Source organism: Schistocerca gregaria, chromosome 1 (genome assembly GCF_023897955.1).
Source record: "Schistocerca gregaria isolate iqSchGreg1 chromosome 1, iqSchGreg1.2, whole genome shotgun sequence".
NCBI classification, from domain to species: Eukaryota; Metazoa; Arthropoda; class Insecta; order Orthoptera; family Acrididae; genus Schistocerca; species Schistocerca gregaria.
In genome coordinates, this window is record NC_064920.1 from 970,818,923 (window position 1) to 970,837,213 (window position 18,291).

An 18,291-nucleotide genomic window follows, 5' to 3' on the forward strand; every position below is an offset into this window, starting at 1 on the left:
AGAAAATGTCGAGCAAGATTAAATGTAATACCTTCTTTATATGTGACAGGCTTCTCTGTTTATCTTTCCTTTGTCGCCTTCCACCATGCTCTTTACTTAAATCAGACGCTGTAAGAGCATAAAACGTTGCGTGCACGTTACTGCATAGTTCGGCCATCTGTTGGTAAAATTACGAAGTATTACGAAGCTTTATTGCACGAGCGAGGCGAAGCGAGCGTAGCCGCGGCTGAGCGGCGAACTGGACAACTTCTCCAGGCTTCCTTTCCGTACTTCGTGAATGAACTACATCATTTGAACGCTTCACGGCAAAGAGTGAAATGAATGAAGTAGTTCACGGGAATGAACGAGTTCGACCCATTTCTATGCCAAACGATACGCGCTGTTCACATCCAACTGCCCAACACTACAATAGCGAATATTCCAACAATGCCAACCAGCCACAGACTGCACACAGCACAGCCAGTGATTTTCATACAGAGCGCTACGTGACGTTACCAACATAAAAACCTAAACAGCTTACTTACAAGCCTGTCTTCCGTAACATTCGAAATACTCCACTAACGGATCGTGCATTCGGAATCCTCCGAGTTGGATAACTTTACGCGATATTCGTTAACTGCAGCCGTAGAATTACCATCGCATTTGCCATAAATAAACACAATACCGGCGTAATCCTCTGTCGTAAATTTGAAAGGCATCCCTATCTCATAAATAATCTGCAAATTACGTCAGCTATTATGGGGTTTCACTTAAATACACTGTTGCTACTTTCACTAAACAATACAGAAAACTAACACGTTTCAAGGTTAGGAAACGACAGCAACAAATCACTAATGGTTGCCAAGAATGACATAAACGTTTCTACATTCTTAATGGAAAGTAAACAAATGTACTTGTATTAACAGAAACTTCCGTCGGTTCTTGGCAGAACAACATTACAATAAATGAAGCGCAGCAGTTTGCTTTTGTTCTACAACATCACTTTTATTGTTAACCGGTTTTCGGCTTACAAGCCAATCTTCAGACATTTACTGACTATTATCACCAAAGAAGTTAAATGTCATCGAACAACATTGGAAGAGAAGTAACACATCTAGACTGAACTAGAAACATACAGTAAGTAACATCTTTGCAACGAAAAAGTAAAAACTGAGCAGTACCTGTTCTGATTGTGACAAAGTTTACATTGGTCAGTTAGGCAGAGACATATCAACTAGACTGGCCGAACATGAGCGCAGCTGGAGGTTGCATAATTGAGACTCGGCATTTGCTGAGCATGTACTGAGTGAGGGTCACAACTACCAGCCAGTGTCCCATGTACTTCACTTAGCAAACAAAGGCCATAAACTCAACCTGCTGGAAGCCCTGGAAATTAACAAACATCTTGCTCACAGTCCAGATCTCATCCTAAATGACGAGACACAGCTCAACACTTCGCCTCTCCTAAACTTCATATAATCATCTTTGTTGTTCATTACTTCCCACACTCTGTCTTCCTACATATTCCCACTTTCCTGTAATTATTTTTTTGTTCTGTTTTGTTGAAGTTGTCTTTGTATTCCACATAGACTGTTGTTTCAATAATTAAGGCTTTCTATTAACTGGTTCTTGTATTACTGTCCATGTTTAACTCCCGTTGTATTTGTCTCATCAAATACTGTCCATATTTTACTTTGCTCCTTCATTTAATGAAACCTGTTACACGGCCACTGCTTTGATTATAATGTTAATGTTAAAATGCAGTACCACCACACTCTCAAACTGTAGGTTCCCTCAAACACCTCCATTTTCCTGCATTTATGTATTTCTGTTTATGTTATTGATATTGCTTAAGTTCCTTATGTATTCTGTATTTGCATTGATAACTGTCTCTTCTTTTAATTGGTTGTGTATCACTCTCCATGTTTCATGCCTCCTGATGCATCCTTGACTAGTACTTATTTTATGTTATTTTATTAGTTTTGTTTATTAATATAAATTGTTATGTAGGCATGCTATTCCTATTTTGTGCTAAAGGTTTTCCTGTCTACTCCATTGTTATTTATGTACTGCTCAGTTTTTACTTTTTCATTGCAAAGAAGTTACTTACTGTATGTTTCTACTTCAGTCTAGATGTGTTACTTCTCTTCCAATGTTGTTTGCTAACATTTAACTTCTTTGGTGATAATACTCAGTAAATGTCTAAAGATGACCTTGTAAGCCGAAAACAGGTTAACAATAAAAGTAATATTGTAGAACAAAAGCAAACGGGTGCTTTTCATTTATTATAAATTTACTTGTATAATAATCTTTGCTGCTCTGGACGTTCTGGAAAACTACTGCAGACACAAGTCAGCGGCAAGTTTTATTAGATTGACCAGACCAGTAATAACATAATAGGTGGAAATCGTGCTTTACTTTAACCTCGTACAGTTTTACGATGGCTTAATTAGCAAAGTTGCTAAATGTCGCCGGTCTCAGTGACCGAGCGGTTCTAGACGCTACAGTCTGGAACTGCGCGGCCGCTCCGGTCGCAGGTTCGAATCCTGCCTCGGGCATGGAGGTGTGTGATGTCCTTAGGTTAGTTAGGTTTCAGTAGTTCTAAGTTCTAGGGGACTGATGACCTCAGAAGTTAAGTTCCATAGTGCTCAAAGCCATTTGAACCATTTGCTAAATTTCAGGCAAAATTTCTTCTTAGGCGTAACTAAACATTTGCAGACCTATGTTTATATGAACTTTTTTCTTCAGTCTTCCTAGTAGAATGACGTATTAAAACATTTGCATATCTTCGTGAATCACCCTGTATATAAAATTTACAGACTTTATATACGTAATACTTTTTGACTCACTGTGCTGGAAAGGACGTAAGTTTTCAGCTCGCCCCGTTCAAGGTTGGGTGACAGATTGACCTCTTCTACGGGTTCAACGCAGGAAACAGGTTTCGCGCAGAGGGCGCGCCTAGTAGGTAAGAAGCTGCTGCGCTCGGCGAACGTCGAGTTCCGCTAGCTAGCTGGGATATTATCGCTCGGCTGCTGCCGGCGCGGTGGCCTTGGCGGGGGTGACGCAAGTCACGGCCGCGGTCAGCGTGCAGCCGGCACTTGCAGCCGCGCAGAAGCGAGCAGCATGTCGTTCGAGTCGGAGCTCCGCAGCGCCGCGACGGCCGCCACCACCGCCCTGGTCGTGGCCAACCCCGTGCTCAGGGACTATGCCTACTACAGCGCGCTGCTCGGGCTCAAGGTGCTCGCCTTGGGGCCGCTCACGGCGCGCCAGCGCTTCCGCAAGAAGGTTAGTTCTGTCCGGTCCAGTGGTTGCCAGACGGGAGGTAATTAACCCCTCAGGGGTGGAAACTAAACGATTCCATTCTGTTTTAATCACGAAACTCTATTTAATGGTTCCAATGGCTCTGAGCACTACGGGACTTAACTTCTGAGGTCATCAGTCCCCTAGAACTTAGAACTGCTTGTTGTTGTTGTTGTGGTCTTCAGTCCTGAGACTGGTTTGATGCAGCTGTCCATGCTACTCTATCCTGTGCAAGCTTCTTCATCTCCCAGTACCTGTTGCAGACTAAATCCTTCTGGATCTGTTTAATGTATTCATCTCTCGGTCTCCCTCTACGATTTTTACCCTCCACGCTGCCCTCTAGTTCCAAATTGGTGATCCTTTGATGCCTCAGAACGTGTCCTACCTACCGATCCCTTATTCTAGTCAAGTTGTGCCACAAACTCCTCTTCTCCCCAATTCTATTCAATAACTCCTCATTAGTTATGTGATCTACCCATCTAATCTTCAGCATTCTTCTGTAGCACCACATTCCTAAAGCTTCTATTCTCTTTTTGTCTAAAATATTTATCGTCCACGTTTCTCTTCCATACATGGCTACACTCGATACAAATACTTTCAGAAACGACCCTGACACTTAAATCTATACTCGATATTAGCAAATTTCTCTTCTTCAGAAACGCTTTCCTTGCCATTGCCAGTCTACATTTTATGTCCTCTCTACTTCGACCATCACCAGTTACTTTGCTCCTCAAATAGCAAAACTCCTTTACTACTTTAAGTGTCTCATCTCCTAATCTAATTCCCTCAGCATCACCCGATTTAATTCGACTACATTCCATTATCCTCGTTTTGCTTTTGTTGATGTTCATCTTATACCCTACTTTCAAGACGCTGTCCATTCCGTTCAACTGAAACCTAACAAACCTAAAGACATCACACACATCCATACCCGACGCAGGATTCGAACCTGCGACCTTAGCAGTCGCGCGGTTCCAGACTGAAGCGCCTAGAACCGCTCGGCCACTCCGGCCGGCTAAACTTTTGCAAGACTGTAGTACTGATTATACTGCATAAGTTATCAATATTTACTTTTTCTCAGTTAGTAGCATTAATGCGGTGGAGGTTACAGGTTCCTCACATAGTCCACTCACTACACACGTATGCTGTGCTTTGTCCCGTACGTCGCTGATGATAAAACAAGGCATATACGCAACAACTGCCAAATATATCGAGAAAATATCTTCCCCAAGACGTAGATACTGCCTGCAGTAGTCCAGGAATTGCTTCGTCACTCGCTTAGAAAGAGATAAATGAATTAATTGACGCCACGACACAGCAGTAACTACATAAGGCCTACTATAGTGTTGTACACATTACTATTATTATTATTACTGTTATTATTATCACTGTTAGTGGCTGTTGTCAGACACAAAGCATTAACAGCCTGAAGTCTTCCAATTTCTGCCAGTTCAGCAATCAAGTAATTTGCGAACAGTAGGTATATGCACACATTTTAACTTGGCTGATTTGAAATGAGGTTGCTGTGTGAACGTCAAGTAAGTGCAGCAATGAAGAAAGAGTAATCCAGGGGAGTAAGTTTTGTAAAAAGTGTCTACCCTCACTTTCTTGTCTGAAAAGAAGTCGTGGGTAGCACTTGCTATGCACCACGAATTCCTTCTTCATTGATTCTAACACTCCCCACTCCCCACCGACCATACATATAAACTAAATATCATTCATCTTTCACCATTTTAAAAATGAAATGTTCCAAGGAAAGTCTTTAGTTAGGTTGTGATAAGTGGGAGGGGAGGGCACAAATGGCAGGGGGGGGAGAACGACCGTACTAGCTAATGTACTTAGCGGTAATGGTCTAAGAAATATTGGGAACCATAGGTCTAGTCCCTTTTACACGAGCGACTTTCGTGTCTCAATCGACCGACCGTAGCAAACGAGTCTACAGCAGCGCTCGTGGCGTATTCTTCCTGTACTGGGTCTCACTTTTGTCGAGAAGTCCTTTTCGTTTACACGTCACTGACATACTTGCGTTTTGTGTGAGCTCTACGCTGGGCAGTTTGGCAGCCGTAAGGTGAAAGTGAGGTTACAAGGGATGATCCTTTTTACGAAAAAATCGAAATACAATTATGACTGTAAGAAGAAGCAATAATAATAGAGTTTATTAATGACCACGAAATTTATAGTGGATGTTCTTGATCGAAGTCATATGGTAAGTTCTCCTCATCCCTGATTGATAGAATATGAAAAGTGTTGTCCAAATATTTCAGAAGTCTACATTTGTTTCCTCGAGAAAATAAATACTTACAAATGAATCAGACAATATTTAGATGGCAGTATTTTTTTTCCTTTCTGTGTGTTAAATAACATCGAAAAGTTTAATTCTCCAGGCTTTCCCAGTGTTCTGTTAACATCTTGAGGCTTCGGGTGTTCTACTGGAAATCAGCGTCGTTATGCACAACGTGACTCGTTGTCTTCAACAGAGCTACCTGAGACTGGTATACTGCCTGAGATAAGACCCGTTCAGGCACAATATTTTGACAATGTAACTCGTTATGTTCATCAGGTGCTACCTGATATCAGCTTATATCCAGCATATCACCCGACACCTCAAGCTATCAACATCGAAAATCATTTTTCTGACTAAAATTTTTCACTCTTTAAACAAATTTTATTACAAAATGTATGAATTTACGTTCATATTTATGAATAGTGCAGTATTGCTTCTCCAGGTATTCTAAAACGTAAGTAACTTCTTACGTTTAGATATTACTTGTGGCAAAATGCTAGTGGAAAAAAATAGTAAGTAATCGTGTAACCTTTGCAGTTCGTCATCAAAACAAAACAAACAACCAAATAAAAATTAAAAAGTCATAAAAGCACAAAATGCATTACTATAATAGAAGAGATCTACCCACTTGGATAGCCCAGAGCGCTCCCGGCCCGAATCCACGTCGCTGGTTAACGATGAGGACTGCTGAGCCAGCCAGCCAGCCAGCAAGGTTGAGATTTTTAGGCGGTTTTCCACATCCAACTACCTAACCGGGCTCGCATCCAAGTCCTCCCTCAAATACTCAAATACACTCTTAAAAACACCAGTCTCACTGCCAAAACCGACCCATAACAATGCCGACCCCGTACAGAAACGGGAAAAAGGCAAAAGGAAATAAAGAAGAAGTAGGTGCGAACTCAATGAGAAGCTTCCGATTTTAGTAAACGGCGCCACAGTACACTATATATGCGCATGCGCAGCGTGCAGCATACTCAAACTAGGTACAGTTAACTGACCACTGACGATAGTGCCCCCTCGTAACGTGGTTCAAGGCTGAGTTACACAAACGCAGGTGAAGTGCACCCACATCGAGTACAGAAAGTCGTTTTTGACCGGAAATTCTCTCTTGTAAAATGGGCTTTAAAGGGATATGCTGGCAGGGTTGAGTTCTGGATAGGAGATCACAGTTTCTTACTTCCCCTCCCCCCTCCCTCCCCCAACCTCCCCGAAATATAATGTACTTTCACTCCCACTTTTAACGTAGGTACCAAAGCTGCCTAGGATTTAATAATAGAAATAAAATATTTTAAATATAATAATAATTTGCTTACAATAATGCTCAGTGTGTAACTTTATCGTAACTTACAAGAATAATACTTAACACGACATGAATTCGGAGTATGCAATCACCATTATCAGTATTTCACTAAACACTACGATTGTGAACACAGGTCTGCAGACTACGGCTGTGCGAGAGTGTAAATAACAGGAAAGCCTCACCTGTAAATCGTTTCCGCCTACAATCAGGAAAGTCAGCATTTCTATCATTCTTTCCTTACTCGAAGATGTTCCCACTCTGTCTCGCCTTACGCAGCTTGCTGTGGTTTTCCGGTACCACTTATGGACTCAAGAACTGCGTCGGGTTTGTTGCTGATAGCAGGTGTGGCCAGCCTGTGAATGTGAGCCTGTTTCGAATGCTGTCTGCAATCCGCCAGTTCGCAAGCTCATGTGCATGGCCTAATCCTCACTCGAGCACCTAAAAAGCGTCCTGTGTTAAACATCCCTGACAAATTTCTAGAATCCCTTGCCATTTATGAACTGTTTTCGTGCTTTTTTTCTAGAAATTAGCTAAACAACTTGGAAATTGATACACCTAAAAATATGAACGCTTTTAGTAAAGTGAACAAGGAAGGCCAGCATGACTGGTCAGAGTCTTCCTAAACTTGCGGCTGACTGTAAGAAGCATGCCGGAAAATCTCAGCATTCGAACTAAGAGTCTGATACCTGACAATCAGTTTTCAGAGTGGACCAACGAAAATTTTTCAGTACACAAGACACTGGTTCAACAGAGACAGTGAAGATTAAATGCAGATTCAATACAGATCGTACAGATATTTTTCTAAGCAATCATTTTCCGCGGGCCCCAGCTGCGAATAGAATCCGAGAAAATGTTAACATTCGGCAACATAGAAAATAGTCTCTGACATGTGCTTCACAGTAACTTATGAGTAGATGTAGATGCGAAGCAAATAGCATGATGAAACCGCAGAAGCGTGCAGGTACTGATCAATCACAAAAGCACTGTCCACCATGGACAGATCTCTGGATGCGAATGCTGGTGCAGCATAGTTTTAATCTCTCGTAAGCGTAGTAACTTCTTACTTCTCACGGGGGCGTAGTGAGTCAGTGCAGATCTTAGCAACCAATACTCGTAGATGTAATACCGTACAATAGTGCTTTGTAGCTTGTAGCAACTACATTTCAGTATGAAACTTCCTGGCAGATTAAAATTGTGTGCCGGACCGAGACTCGAACTCGGGACTTTGACCTTTCGCGGGCAAGTGCTCTATCAAGTGGTAGAGCAAGTGCTCTACCAAGTGGTAGAGCACTTGCCCGCGAAAGGCAAAGGTCCCGAGTTCGAGTCTCGGTCCGGCACACAGTTTTAATCTGCCAGGAAGTTTCGTATCAGCGCACACACCGCTGCAGAGTGAAAATCTCATTCTGGAAACTATTCAGTATGTTTTTCTTGAATAACTCGAAAACTGCGGCCTCTAGCAAATACTTATCCTAGTACACAATTTAGCTACATTCAATTTCCTACAAAAAATCCTTTTCATTTTTTTCTGTAAGACTAATCCTTTTCGCGTAGCGAACGAGAAAACATGAAAATCTCGCGCGTGGTTTTTGAAGGCTAGATATAACATCACGGGTTGCAGAAAACGACGTCGATAGAGGCGGCTAAATCACTCCGTGTATAATACGGAAACGTAAAATCTCGAGAACTTCTTACTTCACCATGTTTACACAATACGCTAAGAAATATTCTGAAGGATATAGGCTATTTCATTTGTTAAACAACACTGTACAGGTTTTCTGTTAGAACCGACTGCGAGAAAGAAAACGCCGTGCTGTGACACGTGCGATTCATTTCTTTTTTTCTCCTCGTAATCAGTTTCAGCTACAATAACAGGGCAAATTGTTTCTCCCATGCATATTCTTTCGCCTTGTATATCATTTTGAACAAAAATTGTATATGCAGTCGGTTTTAACCAAAACAGGAAAGCTGTTTTATGGCTTATGGTTTATGCTTAGACTACTATGGAATCTGAATCGTCCTATCCGCCCACAGATAAAAACTATGCGAATAACTGTCATTGAAGCTAATATCGACACAGATCCAGCAGTCTCTCATATCCGTCTACCACTAATCCCATCTGATTTACCAATTCGTTTTAAGCGACTTCAAGTCCCAGTTAACGATTCGTTTGCAGTAACAATAAAGGCGGTTCGTGGTCAAAGAGGGAGGGAGGGGGGTGGGGGGAGGGGGGCGGGAAGAATTGGGCATAGAAAGGTGAAGGAGGAGATGGACAGAGAGGGGGGAGGAGAAGATGGGCAGAGAAGGGGGGAGAAGGAGGTGATGAACAGAGAGATGGAGAGAAGAAGATTATGACGTACTTCCGATTTCCTTACATATTTAGCAATTGTGAAGCATTGCTGGATTCGCGAGTATTCATATAAATCCAAACTGTGCAAATGCGATTTTTGAGAAGAGTGTCTTTCTGTATAAAACCGCATAATAAAAGGAAGACAGAAGACAGGCAATCATTTAATATCTTCGCAACTATATTAATGAATATAGAATCAGACAGACCATGTAGTCAGAATGACAGAAAACAGTGCATTACTACTTTCGGTATTTAGTCACCCCATCGATAAAAGATCGTTCTTCAGCATCTCGTGTGTGGTTTTACCTCGCATTGGGACAAAGGAAGATATCTAGTATTAACAAAAGCATACCGTCATATACTGGTAAAAGGAAAGAAATCCCCACTAAAAACTCAAAGATATAATACAGAGAGGTATAGTGTCCGCTCTGGCATTAACTTGTTAATATGAGCTATCTTGGTTCCTTTACGACACGGAGAACGTTAAGCAGATCCCCTGAATTTGTGTACGTTTTCATATCTACATTCCGTGCTATTTCAAAAACTGCATCATGACTAGGAATGGTAACACTACATAGCAGCACGAACATGTTGCGTTATTTCATAAACAGAAAGTACTCATGTAGTGCATCCACATTGTTCCGCATGGAACAAAGGAGAATTCCTAGTGAAATGCTGGAACGTAACGAAAATGACTTGCGGTGTGGGGTGTTTGAAAATAAATATCCAATCCGTGGTCACTCGCGGTAGGCAACACACAAAAATAATATTGCCTCTGCGCGTTTCATAAACGTCAGTACGAAATGTAGGAATAAATCTGTTTATAAAGCTGTTGCAATAAAAAGTTATCAATTTTATGTGATTTAATTACCCTGTTTATTTACATAATTTGTCTTCCGTCAATTTGAAGGACGTGGATCTTCGCAGCAGCACGTTCAGTGTTTAGCCTTTCTTCATTCACAGAATGTTGCGTTAACAACAGCTAAGCTACGTACGATCTCGACTGCAGCATAGAGCTTATATGTTATCAAGGGGAAAAAAGGATATCTAACCCTCTTATCAGGTTCAGACGCTAAACATGACAGCGCACGTCACTGGCAGACAGTTTTAAGCTGTGTCATACCATTCCCCGCTGATTACGTGAACCTGGAACGTCAATTACGCAATAACAGTTTCGGAAAATCACTGCTAGGTCACTTGCATTGTAGATACACACACACTGAGTCCAGTTGCTGCTGGAAATGAAATGTATCCTACTTCCTATAGGACACTACAATAACCTCAATTAAGTCCCCGTGCTATAACACCATGCCCCTCATTCTCAATCAGCTGAAACTATAAGATGTTGAACTACTAGCAGTTCATCTTAAGAGGGGCTTAAAGAACTTATAGGTGACCACCTCCTTCTACTCCACTGCCGAATTTGTTCGTAGTATCGACTGACATATATATTATTAATAATTGTTAATGCGATCAATGTAAATAAATGTTATAAACTGTTTTCTGTACGATGGTACCTGCCTACATCGGCCTCAGAATTATAACGGTTATGCACCTCGATGCACTGAACATTTACATAGTGTCTGACGAATTTGTTACCATCTCTTAATCAAAATATGTTTATGAATGTCTTTCTTATTCCACATCGATTAGGACCATTCTACTTAAGACTTATGAAAAGGACATTAGCATATTTCTTTTGTTTTTTCTGTAAATATGTTTCATGCAGTCTTGTTTCATGATATGTTCGACAGACCATTGCACCAAAAGTATATCTAATGAAATTAAAATTACCTTTAAAAGTAATTCAAGTAGAATAGGAAGCCGCCGTATTTTGAAGTCTTTTTATATATCCTTTTCCATAGTATATGTATGCCCCAGGCAAAAAAATGTAATTAAACGTCGCGTTTCAGCTGCCTGAAACAGTACATAATGACTAAAGAGCTATAAAATTTAGAATGATTCAAATAAATGCTATTATCAGACAAAAGTTGTACGACAGGTTGTATCTATTACACTATTGGCCATTAAAATTGCTACACCAAGAAGAAATGCAGATCATAAACGGGTATTCATTGGACAAATATATTATACTAGAACTGACATGTGATTACATTTTGCCGGCCAGAGTGGCCGAGCGGTTCTAGGCGCTACAGTCTGGAACCGGGCGACCGCTACGGTCGCAGGTTCGAGTCCTGCCTCGGGCATGGATGTGGTGATGTCCTTATGTTAGTTAGGTTTAAGTAGTTCTAAGTTCTATGGGACTGATGACCTCAGAAGTTAAGTCCATAGTCCTCGGAGCCATTTGAACCATTTGATTACATTTTCACGCAATTTGGGTGCGTACATCCTGAGAACCACCTCTGGCCATAATAACGGCCTTGATACGTCTGGGCATTGAGTCAAACAGAGCTTGGATGGCGTGTACAGCTACAGCTGCCCATGAAGCCTCAACACGATATCACAGTTCATCAAGAGTAGTGACTGGTGTATTGTGACGAGCCAGTTGTTCGGCCACCATTGACCAAACGTTTTCAATTGGTGAGAGATCTGAAGAATGTGCTGGCCAGGGCAGCAGTCGAACATTTTCTGTATCTAGAAAGGCCCGTACAGGACCTGCAACATGCGGTCGTGCATTATTTAGCTGAAATGTAGGGTTTCCAGGGATCGAATGAAGGGTAGAGCCACGGGTCGTAACACATCTGAAATGTAACGTGCACTGTTCAAAGTGCCGTCAATGCGAACAAGAGGTGACCGAGACGTGATATGCCAGTATGGCGATGACGAATGAACGCTTCCAATGTGCGTTCACCGCGATATCGCCAAACACTGATGCGACCATCATGATGCTGTAAACAGAACCTGTATTCATCAGAAAAAATGACGTTTTGCCATTCGTGCACCCAGGTTCGTCGTTGAGTACACCATCGCAGGCGCTCGAGCTTGTGATGCAGCGTCAAGGGTAACCGCAGCCATGGTCTCCGAGCTGATAGTCCATACTGTTGCAAACGTCGTTGAACTGTTCGTGGAGATGCAAACGTCCCCATATGTTGAGTCAGAGAACGAGACGTGGCTGCACGATCCGTTACAGCCACGCGGATAAGATGCCTGTCACGTCGACTGCTAGTGATACGAGGCTGTTGGGAACCAGCACGGCGTTCCGTATTACCCTCCTGAACCCACCGATTCCATATTTTGCTAACAGTCATTGGATCTCGACCAACGTGAGCTGCAATGTCGCGATACGATAAACCGTAATCGCGATAGGCTACAGCCCGACCTTTATCAAAGTCGGAAACGTGATAGTACGCATTTTTCCTCCATACACGAGGCATCACAACAACGTTTCACCAGGCAACGCCGGTCAACTGCTGTTTGTGTATGAGAAATCCGTTGGAAACTTTCCTCATGTCAGCATGTTGTAGGTATCACCACCGGCGCCAACCTTGTGTGAATGTTCCGAAAAGCTTATCATTTGCATATCACAGCATCTTCTTCCTGTCGGTTAAATTTCGCGTCTGTAGCACGTTATCTTCGTGGTGTAGCAATTTTAATGGCCAGTAGTGTAATTTCCATCTTCAGGAGGTACAGACCCATAAAAGTGTTTGAAGTGCCCATATAACTAATTCAATCTGGAGATGGCAAATGTGAACTGAATGTATTAGGAATAATGTGGCACTAACTGGACTACAAACCAAATAACGTAGTACAAATATTACAATGAACTTTAACTAAAATCGTCACTTGACACAAATGCCATCTCCCTATATGGTTTTCATCTTCACTTCAGGTTCGGATAGTGGATTCATCATTAAAATGCTGGTATCTGTTAGGTTGGTGCAAAAGTTTTACCAGAAGTTTAATAAACACAACAGATACACGTAACAAAGACTTCCGTCATCAATAATCCTGTGTATTCTCCTTCACAATTTACAAGAATCCGCCAACGCTGGGGTAGCTTCTAGATTCCGCGACTGTAAAAATCACGTGTTTGTGAGGCGAAGAAATCGTTGCGCATTTTCATCTGGAAAGTTAATTGAAGATTGTTCGATAGAGAGCCGAAAAGGTGACAATCTGAGGGCGCAAGATCAGGTGAATAGTTTCAGAATGCGGGCGGGCGTCCTCACGGAGCAGCATTACTTCACGCAGACTGTTGGTCGTTGTTTTTGGATTGCTTCTTCAACGTTACCGTAGAGTAGCCATACCGTCACTGTTCCACCAGATGCATTGCATTATCTTTTGTGGATGGGCGTAGGTCTTTGACCGAGGATTTGCTAGTATTTTTGGATTCAACCACACCTTTTCCATATGTTATCACACAGAAACCATTTCTCGTCACCAGTAATGATACGGGACAGGAATGGTACGTGTTATAGACGGGCCAATTCATGACGAGCAAGCAGAGATGAACATGGTCATCAGCTGATTTTTATGATTTTGGCTTAGAGCATGCGGTACCCACACACCCGATTTTTGAACCTTCCCCATTGTAAATGTCGCACGATGGAAGAATGATCTGACTTGCCATTTGTTTAAACGACCTTCATCAAACCCCGAAGGTCTTCCTAAACGTGGAGAGTCACTAATGTCAAAACGATCGTCCTTAAAACCATTTTCTTGCCCTGCTCTGTCCAGTGGCATTACCCCATACACGGCGCAAATGTTTCTGGCTGCCTCAAAAATGGTTCAAATGGGTCTGAGCACTATGGGACTTAACTTCTGAGGTCATCAGTCCCCTAGAACTTAGAACTACTTAAACCTAACTAACCTAAGGACGTCACACACATCCATGCCCGAGGTAGGATTCGAACCTGAGACCGTAGCGGTCGCGCGGTTCGAGACTGTAGCGCCTAGAACCGCACGGCCACTCCGGCCGACAGTGTGACATCATTATGATTGAAAATACTCCAGCGTTTAGGCAAGCAGAGCAGGAAACATCATCACCTTGACAAGGGGCACTGCATTGGTGCACCAAACGTTAGTGCATTTCATTGCGCCACGATGCGACGACACAACCAGAAGAATTTATCTACACAGACTGTAAATGAGGAAGACTCCGCCGTACAACACCACCTCTCCTGTTTACTGTAGAGCCTTCAGATGCTAGAAAAACCCATTGATGAAGTATTGGTCACACCTTATTCGATTCACCCGTGTCACTACTACCCATCTGAATTTCTCTAGAACTGGTGTCGGTAACGTACGAAGGTGAATAACTGTGAACATCTTAGTCAATACTATTGATCACTTTTATCTTCAGTTTTATGATGAGAGCTAAATATTACCCACTAATCATACCTCAAACGTTCTGCAACTACAGCAAAAATAGAGAGCGGGAACACTTACATAATAGGCACATCAGTCTTATCTCCCACCGTAGCCCGTGACAAACAAGCAAAAAGTCAGCGTCTTTGCGAGCAAACATTCCAACAATTCGTATGCCCTGTGAGTGCGCTTCTGCAAACTTGCAGTCCGTTAACTTGACCCTGGCGGATATAAATACTCTCAGCGTTCACACTGCGACTGATGTGCAACGCAGATCTCGCGACTCTGAAAACTGTTTTCCGTCTGTTCAGATAGCTTCGGCGTGGTCGTGATTTATTTACAGTCGCAAGCACGAATACAGCATCGCAATGTCTGCGCTGTCACATTCTTCGCCTCCGTGCACCCCATGCGATCATTCCCTACACCTCTCATGTTTGATGAGAAAAAAATAAAACAAATATTTTTATTATGTAAAAAATGAAAATGGATGCAAATGAAAATGTGGGGGACATGACTTTAAATATTTATGTTATTTACTCTTTCAGTACGAACTTTGTTGTAGAACCCCTTATTTACGTATGGTAATAAAAAGTCATTTAGACAGAATTAAGCACATTTAAAATTACGTGAACCTTAGCAACCCTCTCATGCTGATAAATTCTTTGCCATGGATGTAATAGTTGAATTTCTTTACCGCCCAAACCACTGCAAGAGCCTCTAACTCAATAGCGGAATATGCTCTCTCACAGCTGTTTAGTGTGCGGCTGGCAAAACCGATTACATTGATTGTTGTGGGGTCGTTGCTCCTGTCCCACTGAAACAAACAAGCGCCCAGACCGTATGAACATGAATCTGTCGCTATGCAAAAATCTTTTGTCATGTCTGGGTGTCGCAGTATGTTTGCATTCACCAAGGCGTTTTTGATAGCGACAAATGGGCGTTGACATTCTTCTGTCCACACCCAGTGCGCATTTTTACGCAACAGGATTCATTAATTGGTTTGGGACAAACCGTCTAAAAAAGGATGCAAGACCTATAAACGCTTTGAGTTGTCTCTTAGTTCTCGGGCTTGGAAACCCACGAATTGCTGTCAGGTTTGATGCCTTGTGGTGTTATTATGTGACCTAGAAATTTAATCTGATTACGTCCAAATTTGGATTTCTCAGGATTCGCTGTTACTCCCGCTTGCTTAAACCTTTCTAAAACTCTAACCAGTAGTTCTACATGCTCCTCCCAGGTGGCAGTAGCAATCACCAGATCGTCTACATACACTGTTACCCTTTGCAGCAAATCCGGACCCAAAACCGCGTCGAGGGCTGTTATGAAAACTCCTGCACTTACATTTAGGCCAAAAGGTAGTACCCTAAATTGGTAGCTCCTTCCCCCAAATATAAATGCAGTATATTTCCTCGATTCGGGTGTGAGCAGAATTTGCCAGAATGAACTTTTCAGATCAACAGATGTCAAATATTGCACTCCATGGAATTTCCGAATTTGCTCATCTAAGTTTTCCGGATGAGTCCTGACAGGTACAATAATTTCGTTTATGTCTCTTGCATCTAATACTAATCGTACCTGTCCGTCTTCTTTTACCACCGCCACCAAAGGACTACTATAAGGGGACAAAGACGGTTCTATTATTCCCCACTCGATCAGCTTTCTAATTTCTTTAGCTATTTCCTTCTTGGACCAACGAATGGAGTATGAGGCTTGACAGTAGGTTTTGTGAGGCTTCACCTCGATATTGTATTGATATCCCTTAACAATTCCTGGTCGTTCTGAAAATACATCTGCATAGTTAGATAATAACTGTACCAAATCCTGCTGTTGCATTGAGTTCAAATTTTCGGACTGTGATACTTTGTTCACAAGTGCGTTCACATTTGCTTTTAATTGATCACCTTGTACGTCTGGATAATAGAGATTTTTTTCCTAGAGAATGATTGTCTAAATGTAGTATCCACTGATTCCTACATTTTATGTTAATAGCATTACAATTACGCACAGGTACCTCTTCAGATCTGAGCATGGACAATTCTATCCTCCTACCCGTGTTCATCAAACTTAATTTTCCCCGAGAAAGGTCGATTACTGCGTCCCTTTCTCTCAAAAAATCTACCCCCAAAATGCAGGCTACCTTTAAACCCTTTACTACCAGGAATGAGCACGCTATGGCTTCTTCCCCTATATACATCTCTACCGACACTTGTAGTTTAATTATTTGTTGCTGTGCACTGATGGCTCCAGTGACTTTGCAATTGTTCACAGGGAAAGTCAGCATACGCTTTTCTTTCCCCAGTACTCTGAATAAGTCCATACCCATGACACTGACAGTAGCATCTGTATCTACTATTGCTTGCACATCAATATTGTTAATTTTGATCTCTATTATCGCTTGTACTTTGTCTTTGTGCTCCTTTATGCACGTGGGTTGTTCAGTTATTAATTCATGTCCCATCTGTACCCCGTCATTATACCTGAGGATACAGATTTCCGTTGTTTTGTTCTGTGTCGGGCTGCTCTCGCTCCAAACCTCAGCCGACGATGAAGAGCGTATCTCGGCTGAATCTAGTTTGTTGGATATTACTGGTGGATGGGTGTGGCTGCTCTGTGTCGCTGACCTCCACTATGTGTAAGTTGTGTTGCTTCGGCCGCCACAGTTGCGCAATTGGCGCATTTTGTGGTGTCGGTCGGTTATTGTCATATCTTTCACTGTTTTGCCGGTCCGGACTGGGCCTCTGGTTCTGTAGCCAAGTTCGGTTTGCATCGTTATAGTTGTTCCAGGGCCCTCTGGCATTTTTCCATCTACTATTGCTTGGGGGGCCTCTTTCATATCGGTCATCGAGCCTCCTTTTCCGGTCATTGTTCACCGGCGGACTATTGCCGTTCCGGTCTCTGCCTCTATTCCAGTTTTGTACGTGATCTTGTCTCCTATTGTTACCTCCGCCGTTTCCATTATTTGGTGGAGGCGTGTTATTTCGACCATTTCTGTAACCGTTTCCGTTACTTCTAGCCTGTTCAGAGGCTGCCTTAACATCCTCCTGAATTAGGTCAATTGAGTCCAGAACAGACAAGAAATGTTCCATGTCGTTCTCCGGTACGTGTATAAGTTTTTCCTTTACGTGTATCGGCAAGTGTGATTTCAAAAGTCTGATCAAATCCCGGGATGAAATCTGCTCGTCCCAGTAACGGGTCTTATTAATGTATTTCTCAAAATATTTTCGCAAATTGCCTAATCGTGGAGAATACGGCTCTGGATTATATACCTCTTTCCGTAATCTCTCCTGGATACATGTTGACCAATATTTGGCCAAGAATGCTTTTCAAATTGCTCATATGTGTCGTAACTGTCAGCTGCTTCGGTTGCCCATAATGCAGCATCTCCTTGTAAGTAAGACATAACGAACTGTATTTTCTGTGTATGACTCCAAACAACAGGCAAAATGTTTCTAAATTCCTTGATAAATACTACAGGGTGAACAGATTTCTTCTCCGTTGTAAAGATCTGAAACTGTCGGTTTCTAATCAGGCTTTCTTCAATCACTATTTTGGAGTGACATTTGTTTGTTTCGCTAAGATTGGTTGCCTGTTCTGTCTCGCAGTCGCAATTTTTCACTGCTATATTTATATGCCTATCATTGTTGGACCTGGCTGGCGTCACACACGCCTGTGCGTCGCCGTGCAACAAGCTGGTTTCCAGTTCCGCAAGACGACGGTTGTTATTCCGCTGCCACAGCGGAATGTCAGTGTGTGCCGCCCGCCGCCCTTTTTAGGTCCTGCACATCCGCACTCGAGCCCAAGTCTTCGGCCTCATCG

The 18,291-nt window shown here is 42.4% G+C and overlaps 1 protein-coding gene and 1 long non-coding RNA gene across 3 annotated transcripts in view; one reads left to right on the top strand and one right to left on the bottom strand.

Annotated features, from left to right (window-relative positions):
* LOC126276711 (uncharacterized) overlaps window positions 1-18,291 on the bottom strand; it is a 172,761-nt gene that overhangs the window by 118,520 nt on the left and 35,950 nt on the right. Inside the window, exon 3 of one of the 2 annotated variants that reach the window (XR_007550609.1) lies at window positions 10,742-11,127. The exons of the other annotated variant lie outside the window; for it this stretch is intronic. This is a non-coding gene — a long non-coding RNA (uncharacterized LOC126276711). Of the gene's footprint in view, window positions 1-10,741; window positions 11,128-18,291 lie in introns of those variants that run through there. 2 annotated transcript variants of the gene reach the window in all.
* Window positions 3,064-18,291, top strand: part of LOC126276695 (microsomal glutathione S-transferase 1-like) — a 46,827-nt gene continuing 31,599 nt past the window's right edge. Inside the window, exon 1 of the mRNA XM_049977297.1 lies at window positions 3,064-3,264. Within this exon, the coding sequence (XP_049833254.1) occupies window positions 3,103-3,264 (162 nt within the window). The 5' untranslated portion in view covers window positions 3,064-3,102. The remainder of the gene's footprint in view (window positions 3,265-18,291) is intronic.